At 45.8% G+C, this 19,281-nt stretch overlaps 1 protein-coding gene across 2 annotated transcripts in view; it reads right to left on the reverse strand.

Annotated features, from left to right (window-relative positions):
• The window catches only part of Lbh (LBH regulator of WNT signaling pathway), a 65,907-nt gene that overhangs the window by 24,014 nt on the left and 22,612 nt on the right, over positions 1-19,281 (reverse strand). Inside the window, exon 3 of one of the 2 annotated variants that reach the window (XM_031356121.1) lies at positions 7,771-7,864. The exons of the other annotated variant lie outside the window; for it this stretch is intronic. Within the exon in view, the coding sequence (XP_031211981.1) occupies positions 7,771-7,790 (20 nt within the window). The 5' untranslated portion in view covers positions 7,791-7,864. The remainder of the gene's footprint in view (positions 1-7,770; positions 7,865-19,281) is intronic. 2 annotated transcript variants of the gene reach the window in all.

The raw sequence follows: 19,281 nt of genomic DNA on the forward strand, positions 1-19,281 counted from the left end.
TTTTAGTAGGATGGGAAGTACCTCAGTGCCATTGACTGGCACATGATATATTGTCACCTGGGCAGCCAAAGAGAAGCCAAAGTTTGGAGATCTCGATTCTAGGCTGAACTTTCCCGGAAACCTTCTGAGGGTGGTCCCGGAGGCAGACCACGGGATTAGCAGAAGGAAGCCTTCTCCCATGTTTGCCCATACAATCCCTCACAAGGCCTGAGCTGAAAGGCTACCATACCATCGTGACCTGTCATAGACACACGTTGCAAATTTGTGATCATTACCTTGTGAAGCTATCAAACGTTAGGAAGCTATCTTAACCTCCCCCCTCCACCTCCTCACACCATGGAAGTCTTTTGGGGAAGAGGATGTGAAGTAACTCTCTCTCTAGAGTAACAAACTGGCGACGTGGAAAATGCCCTACGTTGGAGGCCACCGAGTTAGTGCCAGGTGACTTCTCTTTGGGAGACTGTATGAATGAACACTCCAGCTCAATTTCGGCTGTCAGTAAATCAGAGCAGAAAATCAGCCTTGGATCATGACTCCCAAATCTATACTAACTAGACCAGTTCTCAACGCTACTACATTTATGTAGTTCCTCGCGGCTTTTCAAACCATTGTCACTATGTTGGCTTTCAACTGAATGGGATGAGATTAAATGCCATAGCTTAACAGTTTACAGAGCCCAGTTTATAGATGTACAAACCATGGCTGAAGTAAATTAGGGAACTTGCCACAGTTAGAAAGGGCTGGGCTGGGGCTGGAACTCAGGGTTTAGGCACACTCTTTAGGCTTCCTCTTCTGTCACACCATTTCCCATCTCTGCATTTCCTCATTCCTTTAAGATAGAGATAGGGCAGGCAGTGTTGGTACTTTAATCTAAGCACCCTCGAGGCAGAGAGAGGCGGGCAGATCTCTGTGAGTTCAAGGCCATCTTGGTCTACAGAGAGAGTTCTAGGACAGCCAGGCTACACTGAGAAACCCTATCTCACAAAACCAAAACCAAACAAACAAAAGATACAGATTTTAAGGCACACGCTTAATGTTTCTTCTCTCTGCTCTGAGACAGGTTTCTTCTACCATTCTTGCCTTTGAGTAAATGAAGAAACCGAAACACCAGCAGATGAAGTGACTTCAAGCCCCAGAACCTTAGAGCCGAAGAGACCTTCCAAATCGTGGACTCCAAGTTCCTCGTTTTACAGGTGAGAAGACATTTAGCAGATTAAATGGCACGCTCAAGGTCGCCAGGCTGTTAGTGATGCAGATGGAAACCACACTGTCAGACCACTGGGCAAGTGTCCTTTCCGTGAGCACACCGCAGTGTCTCCCTGTGTGCCAAAAAGCCCATAGCAGAGATAAGATGAGTGACCTGGGCTCGCTAAACCACCTCAGGCTATCAACCATCATCCACTGAGCATCCCCTAGTGTGTGCAGGTCCACTGAGCCCTCTCCACCATCTCCTTCATCCACCTTTGTCCGAGGGACCAAAGGGTTGAATTACAATTGAGCTTAAATAAAAAAAAAAAATCTAGATATAATTAGAATTATTTTGTTTTCCAATCTTGCACTAGTCTAGTTTCTTAGCTCCTTTTTTCCTTTGGGTAAAATCAGTTTTTTTTTTAAAAAACAAAACAAAACAAAACAAAACTTTTTTAAAGGGTAAAGAACTTTAGATATGCATATATAGTGGTGTATGTACAAATATACACATACAAATGATGTGGAAATATTATTTCGTTTTTGTTTTGTTTTGAGAAAGGGTATCACTCCATTGCTCAGCCTAGCCTGGAACTTGCAGCAATCCTGTTTTGGCTCCCCAAGTGCTGGGAATTACATCTGTGAGTCAACATAGCCAGCTGAACTCAAAATCTTGTTAGAGTTAACTATCTCAGTTGGAACCGCGTATGTAGGAGGTCTACTACTATACTATACGTAGGTCACTATCTATCTTAGTAAGAAGTCCTCATCTAAATTCATCTAGAGAGGTGTCTCCCATCAGGTCTCCTTTTGTTCTGCCAAGGACAGTATTGCACCTAGGTTGTGCCAGCAGTGGTGAATACCGGTACTCTGGTTAGTCCTATGGAAATTTAGCGAGGATATTTGATCTGTTTGGGGACAGCTGGGGGAGGCAAGGAGCAACATTTGTAGAGGTGTTCTCATGTTTATGCCTCAGAACACCTTAGTCACAGGCTCTTTGACTACACTTTATGGATGAATGGAGACAACTAGTCTACAGGGATTAAGTACCCTGGCCAAAGCCACAAGGCCTCTAGTGGCTAAGCCAAAATATAACTCTGGGGCTTGCTAGCTCCAGAGCCTGTGTCCCCTACAATATCACATGTACCATGGCCTCTGTGCCTTTGTTTGTTTTAACAGCTGAGCTGTAAACAATAGCAAAGACAGGACTCTTGGTAGCTCTCCAGTAAGGCAGGACAGGCAGAATAAACATGGTTCCCACCCTGGTAACCTGGGAACTTTTTAAAGATGTCAGTCAAAGGCTTGGTTTGTTTGTTTGTTTGTTTGTTTGTTTTGTCTTTTTTTGTTTGTTGTTGTTGTTGTTTCTTCAATGTGACCAGATGGGGAGTTTGGGAGCAATTTTTCAGTGAAACACATTTGGGAACGTAAGAAATTTAAGGGGCTTAGCAGTTAAAGTCCTGAGTTCAAATTCCATCAACCACATGGTGGCTCACAACCATCCATAATGAGGTCTGACACCCTCTTCTGGGGTGTCTAAACAGCTACAGTATACTTACATATAATAATAAATAAAAATCTTTGGATTGGAGCGGTCGGGGCCGGAGCAAGCAGAGGTCCTGAGTTCAATTCCCAGCAACCACATGATGGCTCACAACTATCTGTACAGCTACAGTGTACTCATATACATATACATAAAATAAATAAATCTTTAAAAAAAAGAAAAGAAATCGAAACAGCAAGAGTAGATGAGAGGAGCTGTGAAAACACTTGGGGCCTTAGAAAGCACCGAGCAGCTTCAGGGCTTGCTTGTAAGGTGTTTGGGGAAGAACAACAGTTTAGCAGAGTCCACTGCATTGGCTACAAAGTCTTCTACATTTTAGACAGAGCACTTGACCCCCCTGCCCCGCCCTCTGCCTGTTCCTCTATTGCTATTTTTAGCAGGTATGGAATCAACTCAAGTAGTGATGCTCTGTCCAGTGGCCACGACTGTCGCTCTAGTGTCCATATCTCCCTACAGCACCAGTACCTCCCAAGATATGCCAAGCTTGGTGCATGATCAATACAGAGGCCTGGGAATGTGAATCTACCTTCTTCCCTTGGTCATTACAGAATGAGCAGTCAACAATACAAAGACTCCAAACCCAAAAGACAAAAATCTTTCAGCCTTCGATTTCCTTTACTGTGTTATCCTCTAGCAAGATGTCAATCCCAGCACTCAAGAGGAAGAGGGGGGCAGACCCACAGGCAGCCTTGTCTACATAGTGAGTTCCAGGAGAGTCAGTGCCAGCTAGCTAGCTAGCTAGCTAGCTACGTACACACAGACACACAGACACACACACACACACACACACACACACAGACACACACACAGAGACATACATACACACACACAGACACACACAGAGACACACACACACAGACACACACACAGACACACACACAGAGACACACACACAGACACAAAGAGACACACATACACGCACACAGACACACACACACGCACTAACTTGACCTCTCTGTCTCAGGCTCCTAAAGCAATCAAAGAACCCACTAGATATTTATCTTCTTCGCAGATCTCAGAGAGATGATGTTGAAAACAACTGAGTTTAGAAAATATTGGGAGCAAAGCATTTTGCACCCGTGTTGAGGTTTGGTCTGTTGCTATATATTGTAATGCTAAATTCTATATCCCAAGGTCTAATGCTACAAGACATGATGATCCTAACATACACCAGTGTTCATTGTATAAACCTTGCCCCTCAAGAGGTAGGGGCTTTGGTTCCCGGGCTTGGGGTCTGAGGCAGAGACCACAATGAGAGAAAGAAAAAATACACGGGGGTAGGGGAGAGGGTGCCGTAGGGTAGGTGGATCGTTAGCTCATGGCTATGAGGGTCAGCCAGTTGGAGCAAGAGCAGCCCGGGTGGAATACAGCAAGAGATATTTCAGGGTTATTGACGGGGAAGTAGACAAACTAGCAGATAGGGTAGATATCTGCCCAGCTCTGGTGCTTTAATGCTTATTATGAATATAAAGGTTTTGTGTCTTTTGTTTGGAAAATAAATTATCTAAGGTGGGGTAGAAACCACCAAATAATATTTACCTCAGCACATCAGGACTCTGCAGCCCCATGGAAAGCCCCATGGAAAGCCTTGCACTATCTCAGAAAATACCTCCTCCTTTCCACCCAGAATCCCCTCACCCTAAAAGAGGCTTGAGAACCGGCTGCCCATAAACTCTTGCTTTCCCAAATATCAAAGAGACTCGGGCCTGGCTTTTTCTTTATTTCTATCAAGGGGCCTTTGAATCAAAGGGATTTTTTTTTCTTCCTGAGAATGAAAACACTACAGAATCTTGAGGGACCAGGCCCTAAAAGAAAACAGTCCAACTGGAATTGGTTCAAGGCCCTCGTGTCCAATTAAGGAAGCACTCGCATTCCTGCGCCAGCTCTGGCTCTGTCTTTCTCTCTCTCCCTCCATATCCGCACAGGAATGCACTTCTGCAGCCAGGAGAGGCTACAATCACCGGGACACTGCTGGCACAGTAGAGGGCTCCTCTGGTGGGCTGGGCCTGTCAAGGCTTTAGACAAAGAGCAGGGACTACAAAATAATGCAGACACCTTCATGCCAACCCAATCCTGTTCCTAACTGGCCCAGAGATCCCAAGGAGACTTCACCATACCTGTGGCGTTATGAAAAAGGGAAGAAAACACTTCAGGAGCTTCCTCCGTTAGGAATGCCCTTCTCGTTTTCTTTTCAAATAGATGGGATGTCAGCTAGCTTCCTCCAGGGGCAACCGGTCACAGGAGATCTCATACCCACTGCTCGTCCTTGGAGGAGCAAGCAGCTTGTGGTGCCCCCAGAGAATGGCTTTTGAGCACTCCGCTGCCTCTGAGAGGGTAACCTGAGCCAGCTCTAGCCTGCTGGAGTCTCTGGTGTACTTCACACCCACAAGGCACGCCTTGGAATCAGATAGCTGGGCCCATCTTACACGCTTCTGCCTGTTCAACAGTTCCAGCAGGCATTAGCACCTACTATGTACCAGGAGGATTGACCATGTTTGCAAGGAGCTATTCTAGGAGGACTTTAGATCTTTTCCATCTTCATCCTTGCCCTCATCCAGACTAAGCCATTCCTTAGGAGCACCCTCATTGTGTTTACAGGCAGAAGTGTTGTGCTCAGCAAGTGAACATAACTATAAGAATTCCCTAACCAGCATCAGTGACTCATGAATGATAAAGCACCTAAGTAGTGGTCCTCAACCTTCCTAATGCTGAGACCCTTGAATACAGTTCCTCATATTGTGGCGACCCCCAACCATACAATTATTTCATTGATATGTCATAACTGTATACTTTATTCATAACTTTACTACTGTTATGAATAGTAATTTAAATATCTGGCATATAGTATATCTGATATGCAACCCCAAAGGGGTCGAGACCCATAGTTGAGAACCATTACTCTAGAGCAATGGCTCACACACGCTGTGTTAAGTGTAGAGTGTGTTGAGGCCCATGACCTCTCCCCTTTCTATTCAAGCTCCTCCAACAAAGAAATGAGGTGCTGTCTCTGATGCTGAGCATCATGTCAGGTACTGGGGAGGCAGGACTGAAATACCAGCTCCCTCTAATACTGTGTGATAAGTGCCACAACAAAGGCAGGTGACCATGATAGCGATATGATAGGCACTGTCATAAGCTGAGGCCATGCAGAGGGGTGTCAAATCTATGCTCTACCAGAACAAGGATTATGTCTAGCTATGCACTAATGTCTGTCTGACATCTGGCACACAGTAGGTATGCTACAAATATCTGTTAGATGACAGTTGCTGGGAAACAGGGCTCATATTAATATAGTTATGAATATAAGGATGAAGAGAATCCAGAGAAAGGAGATCTTGGCAACAGGGACAGTGCTAGCAAAGGCTCAGGGGTAGGAAAGTGCCAAGAGAATGCTGGGAACTAGAAGTGACCTATTGTCATCAACAAAGTTCAGGCAAAAATAAAACAAAACAAACAAAAAACCACTAGCAGCAACAATAACAACAACAACAAAACAAAAACATGTAATTGAGTTAAAGTAAAGGAACTCTGGGTGTTTTAAAAAGTGAGTTTACTATTTCGCAGTGGGATACACTCATGGCTAGCCTCCACTGCATGCAGTCCAAGGTTGTAGGTGGGGCATGGAGAGGGAACTGATAGCTCTTAGGAGGAGCTGTTGAGGCCCCCTATGATACCAACTCAGCATGGTGACAGAAGGACACCTATGTCTAGAAACGGCTTTGTGCTCTACAGAGGGACTGCACGGAATCTCTTGCAGAAAAAAATAAAGAGTGGAGGGGTTCTCTCTTCTGTCAGCCAAACCAATACTCCACAGATTCTGTTACCTGGGGGAGTGACCAGCTGGGAGGAGCAAGTGGGTCAGATTGAGTTTCTGTGACATAAGTCTTTGGAAACTTCCCCTATGGGTTCACACCTCTCTGCTGTGTGCAGGCCCCTGACCTCAGAACCTAGCACTTCCTGACGGATTCCCAAGTTCCCAGGCCTTCCTTTTCTTTTTCCCACAAAGATCTATCCTGTGACTCCCTAAGTCTCAGAAGCTGCCGGGCCAAGAACTTAATCTGACGCATAAATTCTCACTGCTCCAAGGGTAACATGTGGGACCTGTCAATGCTGCTTTACTAAGGTTGCATTTCAGCCATGTGAGTGTAGGAGCATGGCAGGGCTATAAGTTGACTGGAAGTCTGGGGCAGACACCAGCAGCAGGCACCCATAGGGACAGCTCTCTGCATCACTATCTGCCACATCTTTCTAGAGGACATCTGACTGGAATCTCTGCCCTTTGCCTTAAGGTGGACCAGCTCCAGTGATTCATGAGAGGAGAATGAAAGGTCTGGGAAGATAATGTTCTTCCTTCTAAGAAGAGACAGAGACTCGGAGCTGAAGGAACTCCTCCGCTGGACCCAGGGAACTTGATGGTCCTACACAGATGTCCACCAGCAACGGTGCCCGTCTCAGTGAAGTCCTGGACTGCCAGTCTGGGTGGTATCGATGCCAAGTGCCTTGTCACATGCTCCGAGAAGTGCCAGAGAGTCCATACAGGATGTGGAGCTTCAGAGCAGGTTTTGGGGCTCATCTGACCATACTGGCCCCAGTAGCTGGGGGGTGATTGGGCAGCTGGCTATCCATACCACTCACACTCCCAACTCAGGGCCACTTTGGAAACCTGGTCTTGCACTCACAGTGTGAACTCAGAGATGTTGCTTCTCCTCTAGGAGGGGAAAAGATTCCCCAATGGTAACACCAGAGGCTTTAGAGCCAGCGGTTCTACACCTCCCTATGCTGTGAGCCAGTTCCTCACGTGGTGGTGAGCCCCAACTGTAAAGTTACCTTTTTTGCTACCTCATAACTGCATAATTTTGCTGCTGTTATGAACCCTAATGTAAATAGCTGATGTGATATGATGTATGAAGACAAAGGGGTCATGACCCACAGGTTGAGAACCACCTTTGCTTTAGGGCAAAGGGCAGAGAAGACAGCCACGGGTCTCTCAGCTCTCTGCCATTCCATAAGGAAAAACTTACCTCAGCATGCAGTGCTGCATGCCTGTTATCCCAGCAAGCTGAGGCAGGATGCTTTCTGGATAGGATTAGCCTGGGCTACTCAATGGTTCCTGGTCTGGAAGGAGGATGAGGAAGAGATGGTGTTACCTGGCTTTTTTTTTTGTAATAAGCCACAGTCAGTTCTCTTTCCTTGTCTGGGAGTTTACTCATCTGTAAAACAACCTGATACCCACTGCCCTCAATTGTACTGCTCAGCATACAGTGACGAGGTGCAATAGTGACGGGGGCTCAACTTCCTTAACAGAGAAGTACAGGGGTCTCTGCTTGAATATGGACGGATGGTGGGAAAGAAAAGAGAGAGGTAGGGAGGGAGAGGTGGAGGGAGGGAGGCGGCCTTATCATCGACTCTACTGTTGTTTACTACTAGATAAACAGCCAAAGCACCAAGTGAAAGGCTTTCTGGGCTTCCCAGCACAGCCAGCTCTAGAAGAGAACAATGCCAACAACTGGGGTCCATGCCCCATCTCCAAATATCCGTTAGATGACAGTTGCTGGGAAACAGGGCTCATATTAATTTAGTTATGAATATAAGGATGAAGAGAATCCAGAGAAAGGAGATCTTGGCAACAGGGACAGTGCTAGCAAAGGCTCAGGGGTAGGAAAGTGCCAAGAGAATGCTGGGAACTAGAAGTGACCTATTGTCACCCACAAAGTTCAGGCAAAAATAAAACAAAACAAACAAAAAACCACTAGCAGCAACAATAACAACAACAACAACAAAACAAAAACATGTAATTGAGTTAAAGTAAAGGAACTCTGGGTGTTTTAAAAAGTGAGTTTACTATTTCGCAGTGGGATACACTCATGGCTAGCCTCCACTGCATGCAGTCCAAGTCCACACTTACCAGCATCATGCCCACAAGCACACACAGGATTGAGTGCTGGGGTGTCTGGGTGGCAGGATATGAATGGTCCACTAGTCCTCAGTGGCAGGTTAACCCACGGCGCTACACCCAGGGCCACAAACACTTCCATCAACATCTTATACAGGAGCGTTAAGAAAAGCCAGAGTATCGAGTGCCAGCAAGTTGCTCCGCTCTTTTGTTCTTGGGACCTCTGCATGTCCACACAAGCACACATGCTCCAGGCCAAGGGCATCTGAGACTTGAACAAGTGCTCTGGTTCTGGGTCAGTGCTAGGGAAAGAACACCCACTCCCAGTCAAAATAGAAGCTTGTCCAATTCCCATTGTCTCGCCATCTTTTGTTCTTGTGTTTGGGTATTTCTCACAAGTAGCAACCAACACCTGCCAGTGACTTCAGGGAAGCAGGTGTGAGGGGCAGGCTTGGCTCCAGCAGGGTTCTCTCTTCTTTCTGGAGGGCAGTGATTCATATAGGAGGCAACAGGAACAACATAGCACAGAACCAGCCACCTGTCTTGAGTGCCTTATAGGAGAAAGAGGGGTAGCCAACAGGCTGTTACAACAGCAACAAGTGTGTAGGCTTTGATGGGAGGAGGGGGAGATGGCCACGGTTCATGTCCAGACAGACCCTCAGGACCTCATCACTGTGGGGATGGAAGATTGGAAGGGAGGAAGATGGAACAGGCTTGAAGACCTTGAGCTTCACTAACTGGAGAAGCCGAGTTTAAAGGAGCTGGGTGAGGAGGAATAAGTCAGGTCTATTTCAACAGATGGAGCTCCTGTACAGCCACCTGGCATTTGTGGAGTAGCAGCCATGTTATTGTCCCACTACCAATGTATGTTGTTTCTCAAACTCTGGGGTCTGTGGCACTGTGGCTTTTCCTGTATAAAGGTCATGAGCTTGCAAGGGTGTGTTGTGGGTATTTGTAAAGATTGTGTTCTGCGGAAGCAGATGGGGACGTGGCTTGGGATCCACATCTGTAGAAAGGAAGAGATGCCCAACAGAAGAAAGAGCGGGGTCTGTGGGGGGAAGGAATAGAAACTCTCAGGGACTCTGCAAGGGACTTTGGGGCAAATATTACCCATCAAAATGTCTTCCTCGACAAAATGCCTGAACCTTTATTGCCTTGGCCTGTTCAGACCATAGAAGGGGCTGTCTTGAAAGGGTCTGAGCATCAGGGAGGCACACCTGAAAGACGGTAACAGCTGGGGGAAGTCTACTGACCCACACTCACAGCCAGGCCAGACTCTTCCATAGAAGGAGATCTAGGTTGCCTCATTTGATGTCTTCCATAGACCCCAAGGCTTGCAGCCTTGTCTCATTGCTTCTCTTCAGCTGGCTGTGTACTGCACAGCACTGTAGCTGATTGACTCCTCCTCAGGGAAAACCTGATATCTGCTCATCTGATTCTCCCACATTGCAGGGAACAGAATAAAAGCCCAGAAAAAAAAAATCTACCTTTCAACAGCCGGGGCACGGCGGGCCTAGGTCTGCCACCATGTGGCCCCACCTCCCCTTAGCTTTTTCTTGACCCCTATGGGGAGACAGTCTGATGCTCTGAAAATGATAAAGGAAAGACCACAGCTCCTGCTTGTGGGATGGCAGATGCCGTGCCCCTTCTTCCATGTGTACAGCTCTTCAGGAAGCCCCAGCAGCTTCCTTCCCAAAGTGAGGTGAGCACAAGACCAGGAGACCAAATCCAGGATTCCAGGGTGTCCCCAAACAGGTTCTTTCTTCTGGCTTTTATCCTGAGGTTAAGCCAGGCCAGCAGAGGTCATGCTGGAGTCTTCCATAATTGCTCTTGCTGGAGTAGGCATTAGCCTAGCCTAGCCATCCATCTTCATGGAAGGCTTTATGGGAAGCATCCCAGAAAACTCTCTGGGTTTTACTGCAGGGCTGGGGTTGAGGTTTCTCCAAGGCAGCAGAGTTGAACTTCTTAGTCTCCCTTCGAGGCCCCATAGGGAGCTTGGGCATAGGAAATGATCATACTTACCTGAGGCAGTTCTGCTTTGAACTTAAATTAGGAGGCTCATCGGTTGCTTTGTAAGTCAGGAATTCTGGTCTATATTGAAAACACCCCAGTGCAAGTGCCTAGGGATTCATAGCACGCACCAAGGTAGCAACCGCTTTAGGCTTGACCTGTTCCTTCCTTCTAGGTTTCTCTTTCTCCAAAGTCTCTCACTTTCTAAAAAACCCGTGCTCTACTCTCTATGTCTCTTATAAGCATGAATATCTTCTAGAATGATGTAAAATCTAAATAACAAAAGCAAGTGATGCCTTTTGGGGAAGCTGTTTGTTTGGGGGCTTATCTCTCCTCTTCTATGTGGAACAACTTTGTAGGTATGACACACTAGACTTTTACGGGGCTCGGAGTATGCCCTCCCACACTGCAGTGCCAATTATGGTAGCCCTTGAGAGAGGTTAGTATGCAAATGGAGTCACGGAGCAGTCAGACGTGCTGACTTCATCACAAACATCAGGTCTCGCAGCCCTCAGTTATCCAGAGGGTAGTGCACGGCCAGGATCTGGAAGCCTGGCTGCCTCACCCGTTTCGGTCCAGACATGGTGAGAGGCTTCTCCCTGAGCACAACTGAGTTTATTTTGCACACCACAGATCTTCCAGGTGTTTACATCTCTCCAGAATGCTCCGTCTGGCCACCATTACCTTCCCTGCGGTGTTTCCTCAAACTGGACATTTCTAGTCTTGCTTTCCTCCTGCAATCCTCAGCGGCCTGCCTGAGGCGCTCTTTCCAAGCTGACGCTTCCACACGGCTCCTCCGATTCCATATCCTTAGACGGCGCGTATCAGCACTGGAGAGATTTGAAAGCCAGACGTGTCCACCTTTCTGCCTGTGTGGAAGCCAAAAGCTTCTGAGGCCAGACGCCAATACCAGGATCTCTAAAGTCCTGTGCTCTGCCCAGGATTCTATACCTAAGGGATGACTTCATCCCCAGGTGACGAGAGGTCCAGTCATCACAAGCAGACAGCGCCTGTTGGCCACCGGGTGTCTATTACCCTTTGTCTCTGGGTTATTTCAGACCACTGGAAAAAGGAGTGGTGGCAGCAATGAGATCTCTTGGAAATGGCACATAGAAAACGTTAACCTTCCTCAGCCTTAGGACTTTGGTCCGCCAAGCAGGGTGGGGATAAGAACACCCACTTTGCAGAGGTGAAAAGTTAAAATGCTAGGAAACCCCCCCGGCTTGCGCCGGCACTCTGTCTCTTTCGATGGAAAGCGGTTTCTGCAAGCACAGTCATCTGAATGAAGCCCCGGCGCTTACTATTGCAGAGAGGCCTAAAGGCCAGCCCCCTTCTGCACTTTGCATGGATGCCGATTTCTGGCCATCTCCACCCGCTGAATCAGAACCTGCATTTTAATGGGATTCCCCCAGGTGGCCGTGTGTACATCACAGTTTGAGAACTGTCAATTTAGAGGTCAGGCGCCTCACCTTTGAACCTCGTGTGTTTAATGGCATGTCTCCTGGCAACGAACAGTCAGTCAAATAAGCCTGCCCATCAAATTAAGACAATATTGACCTAACACAGGTGATCCCAGGTCAAGCTGGTTCTGCAGTAGCCCTGGCCAGACCAGGGTTCCCTCTACTCACCTGCACTGTTCACCTGCCCTCTCCTATCACCTGCTCAGTAGCCAAGGCCCTGGGGACTGCGGCTCCTGTTTACTGGGTAGGCACAGATAAGGTTTCTCACAACTCCACCTGGGCCCCTCTGCCAAGGTAAACTTGCTCTCCTGAGCTGCTCCCTGACTGGAAAATGTGTCCGACTATTTATTTCTCACTCCCACTGGAAAAAAAGGTGGGGGAGACAGGTTGGTGATGATGTCATTCTTTCCACGGAACTTCTTGCAGGCATCACATGTCACTGTCACTTCCAGGCACTGCTTGGGTTTCTCTTCACAGTGCCTATGGAACAGAAGTAGTCAAGGGTGCAAGTTTCCCTTCCTCCTCCTCCTCCTGGCCAGCCTGCCCGGCACCCCCTGCTGGGGCTTTGTCTGACCCTCTGCAGACTCAGAGCAGCCTGGAAAAAGGAACCTTAGTCTAGGAGAGGAGGCACTGTTTCCTTGATATTTCTCTCAAAAGTGAACTGCAACTGGACAAAGAGTTTGGTATTCAGTGGGACTGGTGGCCTGTTGTTGGCAGACACATCAGAGAACAGAAAACAAAGGGTAAAAGGTGTTTGCCAAAGCCACACAGAGTCCATGACATTTGCATCCCTTCCAAACCTTGCTTAAATATTTAACAGGCTAACCCATTCACTTCATCCTGGTGACACACACCTGAGACCCAGCCTTCACGAGGCCGAAGCAGGATGGTTGCTGCATGTTGGAGGCCAACAGGCTGGAGCAGGGCTAAGCTTTCAAAGGAGGCTCCTGGACCCCACAGTGACTGCAGGATGGACTCGGATGTGTTGCAGCAACAATAACCCCCACCCCACCCCCAATCTCTGGCCAAATCCAACCAAGTTTCCTTTCCCACATTTGTTCTGGATGGGCCTGGTGTCTCAGAGGCCGGGGAGGATAAAAGCTTTGTATCTGGGCTGCCATGTTGGCAAAAGCTTTTTGCTCACTGGCCTGTGAGGTCATAAATGTGAGCCACACTTCAATCTTATTGGGTAGGGGAAGTCTCTGGGCCACTTCTAACTTCAAAGTAGATAGGAAATACAATCGTCTGCCCGGAAGGCAGAAGGCTAGAAAATACTTAGTAGACGGCATTTCTGAGCCACATGGGCATTAGCAAATATTAACACATTATTACCTTTTTGGCTTTGTGTCTTTTTATTTCAAAGAAAGTAAATAGTAGAAGCCTTGTGTGGTAGTGCACACCTGTCATCTCAACATTTAGAGGAGACTGCTGGCTGCAAGTTCGAAGCCAGCCTGAAGTACATACAGGGTACATACCAGGCCAGCCAAGGGTACACAGCAAGACCCAATCTCCAAAACCAAGTATCCTAAAAAACACAGAAGAAAGGAAGTAAATCCGAGAGAACTACAGCTAAGTTCCCCTGAAGACGATCCCAGTCTCTTTGCTCAGTGGCCAGAACTTGTTTGGAATTCCATCCTAATCATTTCCTCCCCCAACTTTTCTTTCTATTGTATCGCTGTGTATTCACAATCATCGTAAAGTATTATTTACTGACAAAGTATTATAACTCTTTATATTACACGGGCCGTACTCATGTGGACAGAGAATGTTCATTCATCTGCACCATGCTTCTGCCTTGGCATCGTCATAGTGGGATCATCATCTCTGATGACACATGCTGCCGTATTCCACGGTCTAACTACAGTACGACTTGCTTATCCGTCCCCCTGATGATGGATATTTCGGTTGTTTCCAGCGTGGCAGTAAACATCTTCACACACGTCTTCCTGACTGTCTGCTAAGAGCGGAGTTTCTAGACACGATCGCTTTCATCTTCAGGAGTTGCTGCCAGATCGCTGTCCTCCAGAGCATGCTTGAATCAGCTGACAGCCCCACCAGCAGTGCAGTGCGTGAGACCTGGAGCTTTAACTGCTCCTAAGACCTGGCACGAGCTGCACATTTTTACTGATCCTGTGGGTGGAATGGTAACTCTCTTGTTTTGCATTGTATTTCTCTAACAGTCCTTTTCTTATCTATTGACCTCCGGGGGTTTTTCTACTATTTTTCTATATTCTTCGTCCATTTATCTTCCATATCTTGACTCTGCTCATCAACTTGAGAAATTTATTTACATATTATGTTAATTACAAATATCTTCTCCTAGACAATATGGCTTGGTTTTCTATTTGTTATAATGGCCTTTGTTGACTAGATGTTAGTGCAGTTAAGTTTATGAACTTTTTTGCCCCTAATTTTGTTTGTGTGTTTTGTTTGCTTAGTGAAATTGTTCTTTATTTTAAGATTGTGGCTTTTAAAAATGTTTTTATGTCATCCTTTCAAGTTTTGCTCTTCTTCTTTCTTCATTCTTTAGTCTTTCTGGGATTAATCCGACATAGGAATCTTTTTTTTGTTGTTTGTTTTCCATGTAGATGGAAGCTGTTCCAAGCACTCCCTAGTCAACAGAACACTTTTCCCACCCTGGTTCACAGCATCACCTGTGCCCGGTATTGTCTCTGAAATGGAAGAGCCATGGCTGGTTTTTCTGCCCGCCTCCATTAGTCAATCCTGTGCCCAAACCGCATTGTCTTCTTATTAAATATTTTGAGACTAAATGTTGACATCTGGTACGGCAAGTTCTTCTCACTTGTTCCTCTTCAAAACTGCCTTTTAGTTGTTCTTGGCCATTTGCTTTTCAAGAGGAATTTTGTAATGATATTATCTAGTTCCAAACAAAGCAAAACAAAATAAGACAAAACACAACCCTCAACCCAAAACTGTTAAACTTAACTGACATTCTATAGGTTAATTTAGAAAGAAATGGCATGTATTTTTTAATTATTTGTATGAAGCATGCACTTACGGTTTCCCAGGTTTTTTATGTAGGACTCCTAACAGCCTTCTATATTCCTCTTTCTAATCCTTCTTTGGCTCGAGTGTTATGTTCAATTTCTTCTATTTGCTTTGTTATCCTTCCATGTGGTACCATCCATATCTCTCTCTCTCTCTCTTTCTTTCTTTCTTTTTTTTTTTTTTTTGGTTTTTCGAGACAGGGTTTTTCTGTGTAGCCCTGGCTGTCCTGGAACTCACTCTGTAGACCAGGCTGGCCTCGAACTCAGAAATCTGCCTGTCTCTGCCTCCCAAGTGCTGGGATTAAAGGCGTGCGCCACCACTACCTGGCCCCATCCATCTCTTTTTAAGTTTTCACATCCATCAAACTCCTCCTCTGGGTGTGCAAGAGATACAACCCAGACATCTGTGGTGATGATGGGGCTGAGGGAGAATAAGCACTCTGGCCATTGCCAATGAAGAGATAAGAAAGCATAATTACATATAAGGGGCTCACAATCATGCTTTCTGAGCTTTACAATATAATATGCATTATATTTAATACACAGGATGCAGTCTGGTGGTTCTGAAGCCCAGCTCTATCATTTATCAAATCAGATCTTGGGCAAAATATATAACCTCTTTGTGTCTCAGTTTCCCCTCTGTAATGTAGTATTGAAAATATTATCTTGTGCTCATAACTGCAGGGAAAAAGAGTTAACATGAGTCAGGCACTTAGTGACAGGCACATTACAGATGCCATTGATGTGTTGCCTGTCATTGCCATTACTGAGACCGGGCATCTGAGCCTTGCTCAAAATTTTTGTTTGGTTTTGGTTTTTGGAGACAGGGTTTACCTGTGTAGCTGTCCCGGTTCTCACTTTGTAGACCAAGCTGGTCTCAGACTCACAGAGATGGACCTGCTTCCATCTTCCAATAGGAAGCAGAATCAGCATTGTATCTTCTCATAGGCAGAAGGCCTCCGTCCCTACAGTTGTTGTAATCATCAGAGGCCCTGGTGGTTTGGTTTTGATCACACTTTTGAATTTCAGGCTCATTTTGCTAGGGATCAAAAGCCAATCAAGATAATCTAATCCACTATCCTGCCTCTTGCTTGATAGGCCTTAGGATAAATATCTGAAGGCGGCTGGTGGAAGTGAGGGGATCAGTTATTAGAGAAAACCAAAAAAGTTGGAATCTTGAAAGATCATCATGCCTACTTAAACAAACAAACTGAAGAGATGAAGGAGCTGGGATCTATAAGTTACTAGGTTACTGAAAGAAACCCTTAAGTAAAGCTCATGTTTCTCACAAGCTGGTAGCTGGGGTCCTGGAGAAACAGACTGAGCAGCGAAAGGTTTGGGCCTTTATTACTCCTAAGTGGGCTATTGGAGGAATATATCTCTCTTTCCTGCTCCCTACCAAACAGAGGATCTGAAAATTTCTACCACTGTGAATATACACAACACACACACACACACACACACACACACACACACACACAGAGAGACAGAGAGAGAGAGAGAGAGAGAGAGAGAGAGAGAGAGAGAGAGCATATCACGCATGACAATCTTAGTTTGAATTCCTCCATGTGGGCCTAGAGAATTGTATTATGTTGATATTGGATGACAAATTCTGCTAGGCAGAGGAGAAGGGAAGACTTAAGGTGTTGGGCCTTTTAGCATCAGGGAAGGCCAGGGGAGATCCAGTGAAATTGGTGGAGGCTAATTGGGAAATCATGAATGAACATAGAGGATAGGAAAGCCAAACTATGGATGGATTGTTGCCATGGAGTTACTTCTCCATTGGCTTTAAGTCCCTAGAAAGTCTCCAGCAATCCCAATAGCTGCACACTCATGGGATATCTATCCCCAGCTAATAAGCAGGATTAAAGCAAGGGATCCACATTACATTAGGACCTTAGGCCCTCAGACTCCAGGGTAGAGGTTGCTGTGTGTTTGTGTGAATCCACGCTGTGCTGAGAGTAACACTATGCTGTGTGCAGTCTTTGTGTGTTCAGAGCACAGGTACGTCTCCTTTGCTCCTTCCTCTGACCCCTGGGAGCTATGTGGGGTAGTATGATTTTTATCTCCAATTATAGAAAAGAAAATAAGGTTCAAGAAGAAGAAGCCAAGAAGTCAGACAGTCAGGATGGAACACGAACCAAGTAGGGAGCTAGTAGAGGTCATTATCTCAGGGCCGGGCTGGGCTGGGCTGGTTGACTCAGGAGCTCCCTCCCACAAGGAGGGGCATGCTGAAGGGGCTGCCACTCTGACAGAGGTCATGTCCTGGGTGTGGGCACATGCTGCAGTCATGACTTGACGGTTCCCACTGTGTGCTCACAGCACCTTCTGCTCTATCCCTCCACCCCTGTATTTTCTTGGTTCATTCATTAATACATTCACTCAGACAATAGACAAGGCTTCCCTGTGCACACAGAGACCGTGTACGACCCATTTCTGCCCTTCACAGTGTGTTGGAAGGCAGCAAGACCTCCACAGACAAATGCAAGAAAGATTGCTCTCTTCAGAGGGTGCAGTGATTAGGAGCACAGGCTTTGGAGCCAGAAAGAGCAAACAAATAATGAAGGAAGGGTACATTTGAAGGCACAGTGACTGAGCACTACTTAGAAATAAAATAAGAAACATCAGATTGAATAGATTCCTAGTGTTAACAAGAGAGACAGAAAAGAAAGCCAGGCCTCTGTAGTGAAATTTAAGAACATAAACGACAAAGAAAAGTCTCAAAACACTAGTAGACACTAGAGAAACTTTAGATGGAAAATACCAAGATATCAAAAACTTGATGGTGAAACTGAACATGGCAATGAAGAAATATTTAAGGTGTTTGTGGAAAGGGATTTCATAGTTACAACTTCAATTCAGGCAAAGAGTCACTTAAATAAAAATAAAACAAAAGTAGTATCAAGTATTTAAGACTTTAGATAACTTTATTCTAAATCTCTTCTGGAAATCTTCTTGTAGCTAAATGTTCAATAGCATATACTGACAAACAAAACAGTAAAGACAAAAGTCCAGAGTAAATCTAAAGAAAACATATTGTGTGAGCCAGATATGGTGGCTCATACCTGTAATTCAGCACTTGGGAAGCTAAAGCAGGAGGATCACCAAGAGTTCAAAGGCAGTCTGAGGTGCGTAGTGAATGCCTATGTAGTTGTTGGTACAGTGAAACCTGTCAACACACACACACACACACACACACACACACACACACACGCATGCACTCGCAAGCAAAGAAGTCAAGTATTATGGGACTGGCAAGATGGTTCCATTGGTACAAGCACTTGCCATGCAAGCCTGATGGCCGCCTGGGTATAATCCTCAGAACACACATAAAGGTGTTAGGAGAGAACCAGTTCACAAAGGCATCCTCTGACCTCTACACTCAAGTATATGAGCCAATACATACACATAGGAATTATTCATGCGTACACATAATAATAAACTCTAAAATACACATATATGTGCACACAGATATCTGGTGAGATTGCTGGAGAGATTAAAAAGAGACATTAAAGTCAAATGCTAAGTACTGAAAGTGTCCACAGATCTAACAAAAGTTATAGGCTAACAATATTATAAAAATTATACTTTGGAAGCATATTCATATTGATAAAGGTTTCCTTTTGGTAAAACTATAAAATTCAAAAGTTGGAACTAAATGACAAGCCAACTTTTTTCAAGCATTCAATAAAGAACTTCACTCTAATCAAAGACCCTCCCCTTCCTGAAAAGGCCTAGACTCAGGCCACAGGTGAATTCTGCTCTTGTTACAGGAAGAGATAATCCCCAGACAAACACAAGCTGTTGGAGAAAAGAGAACTAAGTTACTTCATTGTGAGACTAACCTTTATTACAAAGTCAGATAAGGATGGTAATAATACTTCGTGTTTCCAAATTCTAAATAAAATATTAGCTAACTGTATGTATATAAGATAGACGTCAAGTCCAGATAAGACATAAAGGTGTCAGGGGAACAAACAATGGGCAGGGAAGCAGGACGTGCAGGGAAGAAGGACATGCAGGGAAGCAGGATGTGTGGGGGAGCAGGACGTGCGGGGAAGCAGGATGTGCGGGGGAGCAGGATGTGCAGGGGAGCAGGATGTGCAGGGGAGCAGGATGTGCAGGGGAGCAGGATGGGTGTGGAAGCAGGATGTGCAGGGG

This window comes from Mastomys coucha, unplaced genomic scaffold (assembly GCF_008632895.1).
Source record: "Mastomys coucha isolate ucsf_1 unplaced genomic scaffold, UCSF_Mcou_1 pScaffold6, whole genome shotgun sequence".
In the NCBI taxonomy this organism is placed as follows: domain Eukaryota; kingdom Metazoa; phylum Chordata; class Mammalia; order Rodentia; family Muridae; genus Mastomys; species Mastomys coucha.